Source organism: Notamacropus eugenii, chromosome 4 (genome assembly GCF_028372415.1).
Source record: "Notamacropus eugenii isolate mMacEug1 chromosome 4, mMacEug1.pri_v2, whole genome shotgun sequence".
In the NCBI taxonomy this organism is placed as follows: domain Eukaryota; kingdom Metazoa; phylum Chordata; class Mammalia; order Diprotodontia; family Macropodidae; genus Notamacropus; species Notamacropus eugenii.
The window spans coordinates 419498356-419517226 of NC_092875.1; the positions used below are offsets into that span (position 1 = coordinate 419498356).

At 40.1% G+C, this 18871-nt stretch overlaps 1 protein-coding gene across 2 annotated transcripts; it reads right to left on the bottom strand.

Moving 5' to 3' along the window:
• Nucleotides 1-4844: 4844 nt before the first annotated feature.
• Nucleotides 4845-17749, bottom strand: PTGER4 (prostaglandin E receptor 4). 2 transcript variants are annotated; one of them, XM_072605750.1, is made up of 3 exons: nucleotides 17178-17749; nucleotides 15711-16599; nucleotides 4845-6809 (listed from the first exon to the last, which is right to left on the bottom strand). In XM_072605750.1, exons 2-3 carry the CDS (start codon nucleotides 16572-16574, stop codon nucleotides 6219-6221), a joined length of 1455 nt encoding a protein of 484 aa, XP_072461851.1. In that variant the 5' UTR covers nucleotides 16575-16599; nucleotides 17178-17749; the 3' UTR covers nucleotides 4845-6218. The 2 variants fall into 2 exon arrangements, with proteins under 2 accessions (XP_072461851.1, XP_072461852.1); XM_072605751.1 differs by lacking the exon at nucleotides 17178-17749 and having other exon boundaries at nucleotides 15711-16809.
• Nucleotides 17750-18871: the final 1122 nt, after the last annotated feature.

The window sequence follows — 18871 nt, forward strand, 5'->3', positions numbered from 1 at the left end:
TTTTATCAAATGCTAAAATCAAAGTAAACTCTATCTACCACATTTCCGTAATCTACCTCTAGTCACTGCCAAAAGGAAATTCCTGATGCCTATTTTTTTCTTTATTAGATTACATTAATTTACATTAATCATTTACTTTAATTTACATTACATTAATGATTAATTTACATTAATCTTTTCCCACTCCACCCTCTATATTGTCTTTCCTTGTGATAAATTATGAAAAACAAGCAAAAATATCAAATTCAGAGACCATGTAATGATGCATACGAATACTGTAATAGGATAATACCTCTAGAATTAAAAGGAACCTGAGCCCATTTAGTCCATTCCCCTCAAATTACTATTACTACCAACCATCCTGGTAGTCTTCCTTCTCTCTGCAGTGAGGGAGGAGGTATTTTTCATCATTTCTTACCCAAGACCTTCATGTTTCTTTCCATTCATCAGAATAAACTTCCTTTGATCGATCTTTTCATGTACATTGTTGTGTATATATAGTTCTTGTGGTTCTGTATCAGTTATGCAATTCTTCTTACATTTCTCTGAATTCCTCACATCCCATTCCTTACTGTATAATAATATTCCATCACATTCATATAGCATAGCTTTTTTTTTTCAGTCATTTCACAGGCAATGGATACTCCCTTTGGCTTCAGTTCTTAGCTGTCACAAAGAATACTTCTATAATGAGTTTGATATTTATTGGACCTTTGTTTCGGTCTTGAAGTTTATGCCCAGGGGTGGCATTACTGTATCAAAGGGTATGGACAATATAATCATTTATTTTGCATAGTTAAATCCTGAACAGCTAAAGTATTTCACAGCTTCATCACCAGAGCATCAGTGTACCTGTCTTCCTATAGCCTCTTGAACATCAGTTCTCCTCATATTTTTAGTCTTTATTTTTCTTGTTATGAGGCAAAATCTCAAAGCTGTTTTGAGTTGAATTTCTCTTACTGGTATAGTATATTTTCATGTGGTTATTTGTAATTTGTGATCTTGTGAAGTTCATATCTTTCTTGTCACTTACATATTAGAGGGTGCTACATCTTAATGATACATTGTAAAATTTTGCCTGGAATCAAAGACAAGCTGGCCTACAGTTTGCAGTTTGACATTTTGATGAGACTAGGTTGACCCTTTGTGATCTTTGATTCTTTTTTTTAGCAGAGTTGCTAGCCTAAGACTGCTAACCTAAGGCTACCAGGACCTAGGTCACCAGGTGACCTTTGCTAATTCTTGTCTTGTCTTTTACCTGCCCTGGAGTTTGCCTTAGCTTCATTGTTCTTGGGTTGTCTTGATTCCCTGCCCCCCCCTCCCCTCCCCCACAGGACCTAGGCTCTCTAATACTTCAATTCTACCCTCACTTCAAATTCCTGACGAACAATTCCCTCCACAATAGAATATATGGAGAGGGGATAAAAAGGTACTCAGAGTGCAGCTATGAATCAGTTATAGAACAGGCAGTTTTATTCCCAAGACACAGAAAAGGGAAGGCTGAGCAATAAAAAAAATTGTAGAATGATTTAGGATCAGTTGTAAGGTTAGTATTCAGAGTTCTTTGGGACATGTGCAGACAGGGCATTTTACATTTCATCTGTACTGAGTGCAGGCAGATCAGAGCCAAGTAGTGTCTTTTCTTTTCTGTAGTTTTCTCCCCTCTGGGTATCTCTTTTCCTCTCATCCTATCTGCCTCTGATGCTACTGCCATTGTTATGGGGTTGCTTCAGTGGGCGATACTTCTTTGCTTGGTTGTCCAGGAAAGGAAGGGGGGTGTGTGTGTATGTGTGTGTGTGTGTGTGTGTCTGTGTGTGTGTGTGTGTCTGTGTCTGTGTCTGTGTCTGTCTGTGTCTGTGTGTCTGTGTCTGTGTCTGTGTGTGTCTGTGTGTCTGTGTCTGTGTGTCTGTGTGTGTGTGTGTGTGTGTGTGTCTGTGTGTGTGTGTGTGGCCATCTCTCTTGAAATCTCACAAGCTCCTGCATAAAATAAGACACAAACAGGAGATGGCTCCACCTCAGACACAGACTAGGATGTCATGTGCTCCTATGGTTGCGGTGCATGGGGTCGAAGGAGGATCCTTCCCTTCCCCAATACTTACCAATTCTCTGGAGCTCAGAGAGTCATCATATATTTTAAAGCTGTCAAGAAGGAGAAACCTAAGGGTCAGAAATTGCTTCCTTACTATATATCCATTAAATTCTGGGTTCTCATTGAGTCATGTCTGAAAACCCATTTGGAGTTTTCTTGGCAAAGATACGAGAGTGGTTTTGCCTTTTTTTCTCCAGCTGATTTCACATATAAGGAACTGAGGCCAACAAAGTTAAGTGACTTGCCCAGGGTCACAGAGCTAATAAGTGTCTGAGGATGGATTTGAACTCAGATCCTCCTGATTCCAGGCCCAGTGCTCTATCCCTTGTGTGACTTGGCAGCCCTGACTTCTGGCTTAGCAACCAACTAAAAGTATCACAGCTAACAAGAACCATCCACACTTGCTTTAAAGCACAGCACAAGAGGGTGCTACACCTTGAAGATATATTTTACAATTTTGCCTGGAATCAAAGACAAGCTGGCCTACAGTTTGCAGTTTTCTCTCTCCCTGTTTTGAAAATCAGGATAATGCCCTTCTTCAGTACTTTTCCATCTCTCCTCTTTTCAATGATCTAACTTTTAAATATCACAATTGTACAAACAATTCTTTTAGGACCTGAGGATGCAGTTCATCTGGGCCCTGTCACTTTCATGAAGTGCACCTGGATGCTTTCCTTTTGCCTTCTTTTTTGATATATCCTACTCTGTTAGCTGTTTTTGATCTGACCTTTCCAATGCTTACATCATTTTCCTTGGCCGAAAAAACTGAAGCAAAATAAAAGTTGAGCGCTTCTGTCTTCTCTCTTCTTATCAGATATTATCTTTCCATCCATTCCAACAGTGGTCCTATTTCATTTTTGAACATCATTTTCCCAGTTGAGCTAAGTCTCCATTCTCCTCTTAGTTTTGTTTAACTTTCCTTGCCAACTTCAGTTCATTCTAAGCTTTAACACTCTTAAAGGACTATTTTTATATTCATCAAACAATGCCAACTTTGATTTGAGCATTAAAGATAGAGATGGAATTAAAGATAATTTGTTAGTTTGAAACAGCTTTCTCAAGGACAGAGGATGGCTCAAAGTTCACACTCTTTTCTATCTAGTACTCTGTACATGGATCAGAGCTTTGGATTTTAGGTTATTATTTTACATACCATTTATACATGAGTCACTCCAGGAATAGCCAATCAGAACTCTTCTGGAAGTGATAGCTATTGCTTTCTGTCTTCTAAAAAACAACAGTATCTGAAAACAGTTTCAGATATCATAGGAAAATACCCCTGTGTGTGTGTATGTATATATATATAATCTGTGTACAGATTATATATGTATAACACACACATATATATCACATATATATATGATATATATGTCTGTATTATACAGATTTATCAGTTCCCAAATGTTAATATGCCTGATTTAGTACTGGTGTATATATAAATAAATATTACTAAAACAACAGTTAAAGCACAGCCTGATGTTTTGTAATGGAAAGAGTACAGAATTTAGGGTTAGAAGATTTTAATTAAAACCCAAGTTCTCAACACTTATATGTTATGTGGCCACTGGTGTCTTTGTCTACAAAATGGGAGTAGTTTCACTACCTGCTTTGCAGAATTGTTATGAAGTGAGGAAAGCATTCTGTGAACTTTGAAATATTTTATTAATGAGTTATTATTTAAAATGTCATGGGATTTTTTGCCTTAGAAATCTTTTTCTAAGTGGTATGAAACTACTGCTTGTTTTAGATGAAACATTTTTGGACAGAAATGGATGAAGAAATGGTAATTTGATGTTCTTCATTGTCATTTGATGTGCATATTAGTAGTACCTGCATTTGAATGGGCATTGTGTCACTTGAGTACAGATGAGTTAGAATATTTTTGAAAGTAATTAATATTCGTATTTCTTGGTTACTTAAGATAGTGCCTGAAAACACATCGCTTCAGGATTTTTTTAGATTGGCAAAATGGAAAGTTTTAGGAGTTTAAGCTCTCATGATACAGTTTTTGATTCTAATGTTTGTTAATTACTTCATGTTACATGATTTATGAGGTTTTGGGTCACATTTTCCAAACCTTTTGGTCTCTCATTATCAACAGATAGTAGTTTATTCAATTAAAGCACTCAAACGTCTTTTTAGTATTTCACTTGTGGGATATGTCTGAGAGATTTTGGGTTCCTGTTCTTGATTAGAAATGACTGATGTTTATGCAAGGAATAACAATGAAGAAACATGTTCACAGAATTTGCCTTATGTACAGAAAGCCATTTATATTTTATGCGTACCAACCTATGTCAAACATGGGCACAGTCATATTGTTTTCTACTGATATAAGAGAAGTATAGGATTTCAGAGCTAGAAGAGAACTCAGAGGTCATCTAATTCGACCACTCATTTTATTGAGGAGAAAACTGAGGCTCAGGCTGTTGAAGGGGTGTGACCAAATCCACCTAACTGTTAGTGGGAAAGCCAGGAATGGAATCCAAGCCTCCTGACTCTTTCCCAGGGCTTTCCCCACTACACTGATGCTACTTCCTCATAAGTTGGTTTGTAGATACTCTTGAGAATATGTTGAAACTTGTAAGAAACATCATAGATGTCTGTGTATCCTGAAATCTACTTTACAGGATAAAAGAACTTTCATTAATGAAGGATCCAAATGGCTTTGAAAGCTATGACTTGGAGCAAGCTGTTAACCACATGATTCAATTCTAAAGTTACACAAGCCCTTCAAAATTGTGGAGTGTTCATATCTGACTGAATGCTCTTTTTTATTGTGATCACCAAAATTTCACTAGGTACAATAATTTCTCAAACAGTACCAATAACAGGTTCAGAATTTAATTACAATAAAGAAATTCACAAAACACTTTAGGCAACAGAACATGCTTAATATTTCTTTGAAAAAGGTTCCTCCAAATTTCTGTACAGGATTAATGTGTGATACAATAAACTGTTATAAGGAGACCCCGAAAGAATATCATTCTACATTCCTTACACAGGTACATTTTCATGACTTCTCTGTGGAAGACCAAATGATTCAATCCTTCCACATCTGGCAAATAGAAGTTTTCTTAAAAGATGACACATTTGCTACTCAAAACTTAATGAATATTATAGATTTTTTTCCTCCTGCAACTAGGTGAAAATTATGTACATTTTATTTTGATGGGAAAAAAGAGACCTGAAATTTTGATTTTTTTTTACATTACACACTTCAGTTTGGACTTTATTCATTTTAAGACATACAGATTCACAGCACACTGCCAAAATCAATGTGCTAGTGGGGATTTCAAGGGAAAATATTCACCAGAATATTTTGCTTTCCTAAAAGAACGATTTCCTTTGAAGGATGAACATTTCTCTCTCTTTTAATATGTTCAGTATATACTTTGGAAAGAACTTTAAAATTTGAAAATTATAGGCCAAATCACTACTTTTTTTCTTTATCCTTCTGATATTGCTAAAAGCTCTCATTAAAATTTCAGATCTTCTGGTTCCATCATCAACAATCAACCAATTACAGTTCAACCTGAACATGCCTCATGAAAAATAAATCATACACCTGTAGCATCTGTAACATCAGCAGGTAATATTGGGAGGAAAGGGTATGCCGCTATTCCATCATACTTTGTATTAATAATAAAACCTTCTCATAGAGAAGAAAATACATTAAATATTTTCAGTCATGATATATACAGCAATAAAAATTCACATTTTCATGCTTTTAGTGAGACACTGAAATTGTCTACCAAACAGTCTTTGTAGTTTATCTGAACGGAGGCCTCTTAGGATCTAACCCATTGCTCAGTGCCAGATATTAAGTTCCTGGTGCCAAAGGAATAACAAAATGTCTACCATCTTGAGAGAGGCAAAGAGTGGACTCTTCTAGACATCAAGTCCTGGAAGCAGTCCCATGTCACAGTCACATGTCACAGTCATGGCACTGAATATGTCTGGAGTTCAGGGGCCATACCTGATCTACAGTCAGGACACACTGCTCTGGAGTAGGTGGAAAGGCAAGAATAGCCCTTCACAGCCTGACCAAATCCCTCCTTGTGTGTCTAGTGTAGTGGACCTTATTTACAAGGTCTTGAAAACAGTATGGTTATTTGTCCGATAGCCTCTATATACACTTTTCTGAAAAGTTTAATGTTTCATTAGGGAAAGTGACTTGCAGAGAGCCACCCTTATCTGCAGAGCCAGTTGCCCTACAGTTCCTGTCAATTTCATCTACTAATATTACAGTCTCTGAATCCTGCCCCTGGGAGGAGTCTGAAGTCTCTGAGCTGCGCATCGTTCTCAGTGAGGTGGTTTCTGAAGGGGGAAGCCTGGGCCCAGCGCCTGGCAACAAACTACGGCCCCCGCTACCGGCTTCACTGAGCTCTGGCATATAAAGGAGAGTCTGGGAGGTGCTGCTGACCTCCTTCAGTTCCCGGGAAATGAATGACCTTGAGTGGCTGGACCCAGCAGATGTCCGGGGGCCTGTACAGTTGAAGTTGCCTCCTGGCTGCTCCCTGCGACCTCCTCCAATGCGGCAAAAGAGGCATTTGATTTTTTCTATTGCTTTACTGAGCACTGTCTTTCGGAGAAGGATATAGATCCAAGGGTCCAGAATAGGGTTCACTGAAGCGATTCGGATAGCCTGCAGGTCAGGGTTCTTGCTGACATCAGTCTCAGGTTTTGGTTGGTACAACTGGTTCACAAAGACACGCACCTAAAACAAGGAGATATACCCCAAACTTAAATTCGATCTACAGAAAAGCACTTTAAAGAAAAAAAAAAGCTTTGCTAAGTCATGGCACATTGTAGCAGGAGGGGAAGCAAAGGGTTCCGGCCAAAACTTCAGGAACTTGGTTTGTAAAATAAGAAATAAGAATGTACACATTATGCCAGTGTTGCCTTTTAGCTAAGAGTTTAAAATCCTGTCATTTCTAGATCACTATTTGGTGCAATCAAACTTTTGCTAAATCGTTTGAGATTTTATCTTTCACTTCTATTATATTAATACATGTGGGCGAGGCTTACCCACATGCCACATTATTACCACCACATTATTACCACCACTGAAATGTGAATTCTTTCTTACCACTGATCTCCCTTCTCATTATTGTATATTTTAAATGAAACTCTTGTTCCACATGTCTTCTCAGACAAGCCTAGAGTTGCCTTTTTTATATATAGTTTACCATGGCTGTTGTAATTTTCAGTCCTGAAATGTCAAGGAAACTATTTAATCCTTCCAAATGCAGCTTTACTGGAACTAATCAGCTAGGCAGCCGCTTAATGAATGACAAGGACGGCTAATATGGAGCTTTTAAAAAATTGTCTCACATAGTGACCCGGTGATCTGGGACCCAGTATGACTTAAGGGAATTTTGTATTTCTTTTCTCTAAAGGTGACTGGATTTTTTGGGAACATACAATCTGATTATAAATATTTTAAAGACACCCTAAAATAGTGATAATTTTTTATTAGGTGTGTAATTTGTACTTGAGACCCTTTTGGCAAAAGAAAAAAGAAAGAAAAAGAAGAAAAGGTAAAAAACAAAGAATTAAGCCTTGATTGTCCAAATCTTTTAAACACAGTTTATTTAATAACCAAAGTTTCAAAAGCCACAGTGTATCAAATACTCAGAGCCTATTTATTCATATGTAAGGAATTATTTTAACCAGTTTTTCCAGGTTAAAACAGATTATAAGCAGCAAAACAGAAGCTGGATGAAGACTGTTAGAGGAAAGTACGCTGAAAACAAGGAATTAGTAGTGGATGATGGAGACAACCGAAAAACTACAAAAAACCCCATAAGGACTCAATACCCCACAACAGTACATTTTACTATTTAATATCAGGGCAAACACACTATTATCTCCAGTAGCCAAGGAACCTGTTATTGTCTGTTCCATGTCCAGGATTGCACAATAATGCAACGACTTTACGTAATAATGACCCTGAATCATAAGGCAAGCATTAAATGATGTTTGATATTTTCTTCTGCTTCGGAAGACAGGGAAGTGGGCAAATATATTTTTAAAAGATTTGCACAAAGTTATTAAGATAAAAATATTTTGACAAAATTAAATTTAAAAAATCACTGATTGCCCAGTTAGGTCAGTGAATGAGATTCCATATATTTGAAACATTTCTTGTTTTTAAATAGTCATTCAGCATAAATTAACCCCAAACTACAGCACACTAGCTTTGTGACCAAGGGTAAATCATGTAACCTCTCCTAGACTTGCTTCCTTATTTGTAAAATGAGGATAATGAAACTTAAATGCCCTCCTTCACGGGACTGTGGGGAGGCAAGAGTTAACTATTAAGTGCTTTTATAAGTGTCAGTTATTGTCGTTATTGCTAAAATCCAAATGGATATACTGATTAATATAGAATTAATCTTTGGAAGAGAGATGAACATGTATTTCCCATGTAACTTCAGCGACTTTGGCATAGTAACCTTAATAACTAGGTAATGTAGTAACCCTTTAGAAAACACTCAGAACTATGTCTGTAGCCTGGTCACTGTTAGAAGCATAAGAAGACAGAAGGCCAGTCTTGGAGAGAAGAGGACCTGGGTTCAGGGCTTACTTGAAAAATACTAGCTGGGTAACCACGAGCAAGTCACTTATCCCCTTGGTATCCCCAAGCAATCACTAAGACCACAAATACAAATGAGCTTCCCATTTGCATCCATAGAGGCAGTTCCCCAGCTCTTCTCTCCTCCCTTCCCCACCACTGATGAAAAGACAGGCACATTTATCTATCTGTCTATTTATTTATATAAGGATAGATGTTACCATGGCTTCCCTACACTGAAGCTCTTGACAGAAAAGCAGATCACTTCCAACTTATATATTTATAGGTATCTTTTTGTTTACCTATCTACCCATTACCTAGAAGTAACATAAATTTTTGTTGTTCAATTATTTGAAAAACTGACTTTGAAACTGACTGACAAGTCACGTCCAACTCTTTGTGATCCCAGTTGGGGTTTTCTTGGCAGAGATGCTGGAGTGGTTTGCAATTTCCTTCTCCAGCTCATTTTGCAGATGAGGAAACTGAGGCAAACAAGGTTAAGTGACTCACCCAGGGTCACACAGCTAGTGTCTGAGGTTGGATTTGAAGGAAGGTGAGTGTTCCTGACTTCAGAGACTTTGTACTCTATCCACTGCACCACTTAGGTGCCCAAGTATAAGTAAATGCTGTAAATACTGTAACTGAATTTTTAAAAAAGCTTTGTTAGTGTGTGACACATATTAGTGTGTGGTAAATTTGTAGGCTAGGATTTTTAACAAGATTGGAGAATTATGGCCACTAGGTGGCAGGGCTACTCCAATTATCTCCTTAAAGAAAGCTAACTTAGTTTTTCAATTTCTAAGTCAGCTACTAAGGATAATCAGTTCCAAAATATTCGCCTTCGTTAAATGTAAACTCTGTATCTAGCAAAGAGTGTTGCCTTTGCAGGTGCTGCATGCGTTCCCTCTTTCCACCTCAAAAGACTCGTGAAAGAAGGCAAACTCTTGGAAAATTTATGGTAGAGATAAAGGTATCAAAGAATACAGTTCTTTGAAATCCATTGCATTATCTTTGCGAACTAGAAATGTCACTGAATGTTTAGCAAGATGGTAGTTAGTACTAACTCACAGAACACAAGCCTCCTTTCATCACTGACCTGGACCACAGGCAAGGAGAGTATCATCTCTGTGTTTTTGTTTACCTCGTAGTCAAACTACAGTGGTAACGTCTAGAATAAATGCCTGCCCGCATGGTGCTAGAAGGCCATGGAGAGATGACAGTCATATTAAGAACACATTTCTATTTTAATCTTTTGTGGTAAGAATGGTTAAACCAGTCAAAGTTGAGGGGGATGTACTATTGCTAAACCGTCTAAGTGGTAGCTAATGGAACTGTTTCAAAGCTGATGTTGAAATTTCCACGCTAACTTACTTTCCGTGAAGATTTTACTTCAAGATATAGCATCTCATAGTGTCTTATAGAAATACATTTTCATGGCTATTTGATCTGCTTTTTTCCAGAGGGTAGAAAGCCTATATCAGAATGAATATATCTGGAGGAACAATCCAATGTATGTGGGAAAACTGAGAACATTTTTTTCTGAGATTCCTGTTTAACAGGCCCTAAATGTTAAGCAGAATAAACATGTTCTGGCAGTTTTCATTGTGGGGAAGGTGCACTAATGATAAAACAGTCTGAGTCAGGAAAGAAAAATCTTGAAATAATTTAGGTTAAAAAATAGAATGCAAACAAGCTATTACCATCCACCTTTAAGAAATTAATCTGGCTTAAAGTAACTGCAGATTTATACATGTGGTTTATTCTTGGCAATGGCCAGGTAGTAGCTTTATAACTTGTTGAATCTGTTGAAGCTTTGGTATTGCCTTCCCTGTCCCTGAACTTTAATCTCTGGGGTAGTGTAGGGATGAGGAGTGGATGGTCACAAAGCACTGCTACTATAACTATGCTTCTTTTCTAGGAATTTTTAGAGGTACTTTTATAAAAAGCAGAGGTTTGGTGAAACACAATTTGCAAAAATATAGACAGTCCATCATTATTGGGGAGCTAAGTGGCATAGTGGATGGAGTGCTGGGCCTTTAGTCAAGAAGATTCATCTTCCTGAGTTCAAATCTGACCTCAGAGAAACTTAGTAGCTGTATGACCCTGGGCAAGTCACTTAACCCTGTTTCCCTCAGTTTCCTCATCGGTAAAATGAGCTGGACAAGGAAATGGCAAACTACTTCAGTATCTCTGCCAAGAAAGCCCCAAATGGGGTCATGGAGAATCAGACACAACTGAAAAAACATCTAAGTAACAATAACAGTCCATAATTAGCATCATTTCAACAGGAAGCAAGGAATGTTGCACGGAGAAAGGATGCTGACATTCTAATTAAAATGATTTAATAACCTAGCAAAGAAATTATGATTTCAAATGACTGAGAGTGGCCTGTTACTGAGGTCCTGTGGCACTTGTTTTACTTAAAGAGCATGAAATGGTATGTGTGTGCTCAGCTAGCCAGCTACCTTGTGAAAAGGCTAACTGGCACAACTGTTACCGAAGTCCCTGAAAAAGATTCTTTTTTGTAAAAATACTTCTAAGTAAAACCTTTACCTCAGCACTAAGAGAATGCCAGCCATTATATTGCGGTCAGTATGTCTTAGGAAGTATTTGTTCACCAAAGAGTTGACAGAAATGTCACAGTTGGATACATGTGGTGGTACAAAAAGACCACTGGATTAGAAGCCAGAAGGTCTGAGTTCAAATATTCTAGTCTGACTGTGTCACTCCTTGGTAGCCTTCCTAAGCTCGAACTTCTCGGTCTGTAAGATGAAGTTAATCATACCTGTGGTAAGGTTTGTATAAAGAGGTGTAAAATGAGGGTGCAAGGGATTCAAAGGGGGTTGGAATATATCCAAGATCTGAGTATGTGAGGCATAGATATAGAGATCTAAATCTTTGATACTCAAGTGACAAATAATGGAAATAATATGTCTGCTAAAGATAAAGAGAGTGAATCGGAATACCTTTTGGAAATCTCTAATACATAATACAAGTGTATGGTATCATCTGAAAAAAATATCTGCCTCTAAGAGTTGAAAAGTACTGCAAAGTTATCAAGTCATTAGCAAATATGCTACTGTGATAAAGCAATTATTATTACCAATGGACTTTACCAATAAGGAAGAAAGTAAAGATGTGATGGAGAAGGTTAATGATGCCAAATTTGATTTCTAACCGATGAATTAATCGACATCCACTTTAAAGCAAAGCCCGTCTAGTGCTTCAAGTTATCTAGTGATGGGTAAAACTCAGCTTTGCAGAAAGGAGAGGACTGCAACCATGGTGCTCTGAGACAGGTTGTGTAAATTCATCTTAGTCATGGAAACGTAGTAATATATAAATATACACACCAAGAGGCTTACTGTCAGTCTTAAAATGTGCTATGTTTCAAGTTAAGGAGATAATAAACTTGAAAAATAACCAAACATTTCAGGTTCTGCTCGAACAACATCAAAGCTTGTTCCTGTGCTATTCGTTTACCTAAACCTGCCCCATCTAACCTAGTCTGAAACGCCTCCCAGGGCATTTTATTGCTCTTTATAGTAAGCCTACTATAAACAAAGAAGTATTCTTTTACCTGGTTTTCATCGGTCTTTCTAAACCTCTCCTAATCACATGCCAGCGAAGGCTTTACAGAGACAATTGGTTTCAGAGTAAACCCAAAACAAAACAAGACAAGGCCAGTCATTTTCTAGACTAAGGACATATCAAGGCAGAGTTGTTACTTTTGTCTAATTTGCCAACCTCCATCCTTTTAATAGCGAGATGGATTTTTCTTCCATTTTAGAGTAATGAAAATAAAAGACCACCTCACATTCAACTAATTGTGCATGGAGATGAAAAAAATATTTTCCAGATCCAGCAAATTGGCTCATACCCTGAAGCATGATATTTGATTACAGTGATTATCTTTGCTTGGAGAGCTGCAAACATGAGCAGCCAGAAACTGATCTAAGCTATTGCATTCAAGCAACCTTCAGTGGCAGTCTTCTGTAAAGCCTTCTAGAGGGTGCAATTCTTTTTGTTTATCCCTTGAGTAGAGATAGCATTTCTTCAAACCTTCCTGGGTTTCGAAACTGGTTATAAATAGAGGAATGGATGAAATGATCATAAGTGTATCATCCCCACTATCTATCTGTTTTCTCTTTATAACTTTTTATGAGAGGATTCTATAGATTTAGTTTATCATATTATTTTACTGGAATCTCTTCAAGAGTGTGTGAACAGCTAATATTTTTTCAGTTGTTTTCTTAGAGTATCTGAAAAGGTAGCTTTTTTTTTTTTTATTACAGTTTAATAAAGAAGGTTCAGTTTGTTATCAGGTAAAAATTCCTTCAAAGACCTGACTAAATCCTGGAATAACTTCTAGCCATTCTCCTGAACAGGAACAGCTCTTCATTGGTACTCTAGCAAAAGAGATCACAGCTAGTAAACTATCATTATTAATCTTTTTCTGGTAGTCAACGACTTTTCCATACAAGGCATAATTTTATTTCATAGCATTTTGTTATTCTGATTCATCCTGTCACAGCTTTTTGGAAATCCAAGTAAACTTTTACTGCCTGTCACCATTATCTGCTTGAAATGACTTGAAGGCTTTGTCCCTCAGACAGACATCATTGACCCCAACAGGTCATTTACTGGTTTCTTGAAATTGAAACTTCGGCTTGATGATTATTCACTTTGGGATTACTCCTTGGCTCATTACATAATTCATAAGCTTGTCAAGCAGTACATAGTCTTATACTGTAATAATTTTTAGAGCTCTCAAAATAGTTAATTTTGGTTACTTTTTTTCATTATCGCTTGTCTCATTTTTAAAATCATGAATGTAAATAAAACCTATTAGTTTTCATTATTGCCTTTTTAAAGTAAAGTAAGCCACAGATTCCTTACAAAGTTGCTTATCCTATTCAAATATCTTTCACTGACAGACTGAAATTCCTTTTCTCTTTAAAAATCTTAAACAGGATGGAGAGTGCTCCAAGTGCATTTGTAGTTTGCTATCTATGAGTTTTTTCCTTGTTACTTCAAATGAGAATAAGAACTGTATCAGAAAATAGTTTGACTCTCAAATTTATAGCAACCAGGAATGTGTCCATTAAAATGATGAAGTATTTTTAGATCTTTGCAGATCTTAGAAGAAGGCATTATCCCAATGGAAACCATTATTCTTTATATATATGTCCTTTTAGAACAACCACAAAACATTTTTGAATTATGTGTTTAGTTTTCTAGTTCTTACTTTTAGAAAGTAGATGTTCCAAAAAAAATAGCCATTTACAGTCATTTACCATACTGTGAATTCAAGGGAAAAGATCAAAGAATTCCAGCAGGAAGCTAATGTTCCCCCCAAATCTCACTTCATTTCATGCTACTGATAAGGACTATGAAACATATTTATATAGCAAAAGTGAATTAACTCTGCAGATTACATTAGTCATAGATCATTTTGGCCACATTTTGTACTTCTATTTATACACTCTGATAAGATGTTACTGTAAGCTGGCTCCCATTCACTCTTAAGTCACTTCCATTTACATTTACCTTTATCAGAAACTCTCTGTTTTCACAATCAAGATCCCTAAGTGGTTGGTGGAAAATAATAATAATTTTATTATATTTATTATCATACATTCCAACCAGTGCAAGAAAGAACTGACTTGTCCAGTGATGGAACTGATGACGAATTTCCACAGAATCACTTATTTAAAAATCTCATCATTTTTAAGATTTAGCATTAGCTTTCCTGACAATCCACATCTGCCAGAGGCTATGTGGTATGGTAATTAGAGAGATAGCCTCAAAGTCGAGAAAGTCTAGGTTCAAATCCTGCTTTTGACACAGGTCACAAAACCTCCCAAGTCTCTCCAAGACAATGCTCTCAGGCTACAAGATGCAGAGAATCTGTAGAGGGAGCTCCTTCACCTGGAAGGGAGTTCCCTATTCGTGAAATCACAGGTTTATATTTAATCTACACCTATTTAGGTGAGCATGGCAAAAAAAAAAAAAAGGGTAAAAAAACGAAACCTGTTCTCTTAAAAATAAAACATACCAAAATCCAATGATATTCATATACAGATGTCGGAATCATACTTGTTCTGTGAAAGAAGATGTATGTGAATGATCAGTTTTGCATTAGTGCTGAAATATGTGCTTCCTGAAAATTTAAGGGAATTTTCTCTGTGAGAAAAATGAGGTACAGTTGGAACAGCTTCAGTTTGGCAGTTAAGAGACCCAGGTTTGAGTGTTGACTCTGTGTTGGATACAGGTGTCTGAGTCTGTTTCTTTCTCTGTTGAATTACAGATGATCTATCAGGTCCCTTTCAAGCTCAAAACTACTGTTCTTTATGATATTAATTAAAAAAATTCTTAAAAAACCCCATCTTTGTAGACTACCAAGTTCAGGTTCTGTCCTAACAATGTGGGAAAAGAAAGGGATAAGAGTGTTGTCTAAGGAAAAGAGCATTCTACTTTATTCTCCCCACATCTGGCAACAGGACGGAGTAGGGTATTTCTCAAATGGCAAGAAGATAGTGAGAGAAAGGTTAAGTGGCATGGAGAGGGAAGGAAAAAAAATACTCTGAAAGAAAGAAATGACAAGTAGAAAAGCCCCCTCAAATCCTTGTGGGCAAAGTTCACCATGAAGAGGTGTGAAATAAGGGCAAAACTGATTCAAGGAGGATTGGAGTGTATCTAAAACCTTGGGATTTGTTGAGATGATAAAACAAAGGAAATAAGATACCTGCTAAAGGGAAAGGAGCAAATAAGGGGAGGAGCCACCAGCAGGTAAAGATCACAAATTATCCCAGCGCCAGCTGGGTGATAGGGAAAGAGTACCAGACTGTGAGTCTGCAGGCTTGGGTCCTAGTCCTGTTCTAGTCTAGTCTAGTTCACTAACACGCTCACTTCAGGTTAATCGGTGTATGTGTCTGAACCGGCTTCCTGATCTGTAAAATGAGCGGATTTGTCTAGCTGATGCCTGCTACTCCAGGTATTCCTAGGGATGCTAAGTCAGTAGAATTCTGGCTAACTCACCACGAGAGGGATGGAGCAGATGAGCACCACCAAAGATGTAGCAATGAGTAAGATGACCATCTGGATCTCAGCACCAGCAATTCTGCGGAAGCTCCTCCGCCTACGAAAATCGCTGAGACGAGGGACGGCGGAGCAGGAGGCAAGACCGGAGGAGGCAGCAGAGACCACGGCGGCCGCGGCGTGGTGGTGGCTGTCGGTGCCCAGCGAGGTGCGGCGTACAAACTGGCGGTGCATGCGGATGAGCGCCACGCAGACCAGAATGTTACAGAGAACCGTAACGAGGATGAGGAAGGAGCTGAAGCCAGCATACATGTAGGAGAAGGCGGCGTGGGTGGTCACGTTGGTGCGCCAGTCTATGAAGCACCAGGTTTTGGGGTATTGCAGCGTGGAGCTCCCAAGTCCCATGCTGGGCAGGGCGCAGAAGAGCACGTTGGAGACATAAACCGCGAAGAGCGTGAGTCCGGCCAGCTTCTTGTCCACGTAGTGGCTGTAAAAGTAGGCGTGGTTGATGGCCAGGTAGCGTTCGATACTCATGGCGCAGATGATGCTGAGGCCAGAGAGGCCAAAGAAGAGGAGGATGAAAGTGCTGTACTCGCACAGCTCATCGCCCCCGGGCCACTCTCCCTTCACGTAGGTGGCGATGGTGACCGGGCTGACCAGCGATGTGCCCAGCAGGTCGGTGACTGCCAGCCCGCACACCAGTGTGTAGAAGGTCGTCTCCTTTTGTTCCTTTCGCGACTTGCACAGCACCACGATAGCGATCAGGTTGCCCACTACGCCGAAGATGAACATCACCGCTGGAATTGTCACGGGAGGGAGAGGCTGGGCCCCCCCAAGGGCAGACGCATTGGCATCAGAGGACATGGTGATGGCTAGAGGAGACGGTGCCCTAGAGCGAGAATATGCGACCAACAGAGAACGAAAGTGTGATCGATGGAGAGAAGAAACGAGCGTTTAGCAGCCATGAATTTTATTTTCTCTGGGGCTCAGCTTTCACACATTATATATAATAAGCGTAAGACTATTATAATTCATGAGGATAATAATCAAGTTTCATCTAGATATAAATCTACGGGCTTAACCAATATTACAGCAAGAAAGATAGAGTCTCTTGGTTGGTTTCTAAAGCATCTTCTCCTTTTATCTCTCTCACATCTTCTCCCACCCCTTTCCCCCCCTCCACCCCCAAGCTAGTAGGAAAATTAGGACTCAGAGCAAGGAGGAAAGATGTCTTATGGCACAGGACTTGGTTCCATTTAACGATACTCATAAACAACAGCCATAAACAAAACCAAGTTAACTGAGGGCGCTGTTTGGGGAAAATAAAGTTGAACCCGCCAAACTTGCTCTGTGCTCCTTTCCCGCTTCCAAACTAGGGCAGCACTTCAGCTCCTGTCAAAGCTACCCTCCTTCCTTCTTCCCTCCTCCTCCTTCCCACCTCACTCCCCTGAACCCCCCAGTTCTCACCTGCAGCCGCGACGGTGTCACCAGAGGTTCCTCCGAACCCTTAGTTTTTTCGAAACCCTTTCACCTGCCTCCACAGCCTTTCGCCCCACTCAGCGTGGAGCTCTGCCAAGTTTTTCTTTCCTAGGTAGGGTTCGAGTCTCCTCTGCCCGCCTGCTTTCGAGACTAAAGGCCAGCTCAGCCTGCCTTTGTTTTAGGAGAATCAAAAAAAGACCGGAAGAGAGCAGGATGTGTAAGGAGGATGTAGGTGAATTATCTTTGGGGTTTGGATTTCTGAGCCCCAAATTCGGGGCTGCGCCGCCTTCTTAACTCCGTGGGCCAGTGAAGGTCCCTGAGCTCTGGGGCGCACGCAGGTAGGCACTGGCACTCAAAGATCCTGTCCCACAGGTGGACACACAGGTGGTCCCGAGTCTCCCAGCGGTCCTGCCGAGGATGGCTATCGAGGCCGACGGCTGGGGCTGCAAGAACTTCCTGCGTCTTGGGGATCGCTTGGGATCCTCTTTGGCTGGGGCTCGGACCTGGAGCAGTTCATCTTCCTCTGCTCAATCAGGGCATGTGCCGCAGTCCAGCTCTCACAGACTCTGTACAAAGTTTTCTCCTCCTCCAAGTTTCCCTTACGAGGGCGGAGACCCACAACGCACCTCCTATCTAGCTATTGGCCTGACAGGGAGAGGAGGTGGGGGGAGGGATTGGGAGGGGTCAGTTCCCCCATCTGGGCTGCCAGACGCAAGGCTGCCCGGCTGCGGAGGGTACAAAGAAGCTGGGGGCGGCTCGCTGGGGCTTCTGTGGGCGGGGTTCCGCGCTGGGCTGGAGCCTGCCTCTTCTCCGCTGTTATCAGCAGTCAGACCTCGTACCCACAGGGTGGCAGCTTCCTGTACCTTGTCTGCCCGTGGGAAGGAAGGTAGCTTGCACCGCCAGCAGCTGAATCATCATCCACTCGTGGCCGCCGTCGTGGCCCGAGGATGCACCGCGGGAGAGAAGGCGGGGAGGCTTTCTCTCTCCCACTCTGAGCGCGTTCTTTTGCCCATTTCCTCCCCCCTCTTTCCCAGATCGGGGCCCGGAGAGGAGGCGGGGCGGGATAGAGAAGCATCTCTGTTAGATCCCTCTGACTCTCCTATACATTCAGTAGGCTATCTCTCAACTCTTCTTTCCTACAGAGTGGGAAAGGAAGGCGACCTTTAGGAATATGTTTGTCCTCCCGTAGCCTCAGGGAGTGCAAATTAGGAGAGCACCGGAAGGTGTGCCCGGGAGACCTGGGTGCCAGGCTGGTGATGGGAGGGTGCATTGTTATCTTTACGCCATAAAAGGAGCTGAAGGTGCCCTAAAGAAGGAGCGGCGTCCTTGAACGCAGCAGAATGAACAAAGACTCAGTAGACCAGGATCCAAGACCAACCTGACCTCGTGGATGCGAAGATCTTTCTCCACTGTCTGGTTTTCCCAGAAGGGTAGTTGTGCCTAACCGCGGAGCTGACTTCTCTTGCTCACACCCTGGGATTTCCCCACCCAGAACTGACACGAATGACAATATGTGGCTGGATTTGGGTCACTAAACTCAAGAGTAGTGATCTTAGTGCCACCTATTTCTCAGAAAGATTGTTGCGAGTGTGAGGAGGATTAACTTGATTTAAATACAGCCCATCTCTGCTAGTTTCTGGGGCTAAATTTTTAAAACTCTTAGCTCCCCCTACCCTACCTTT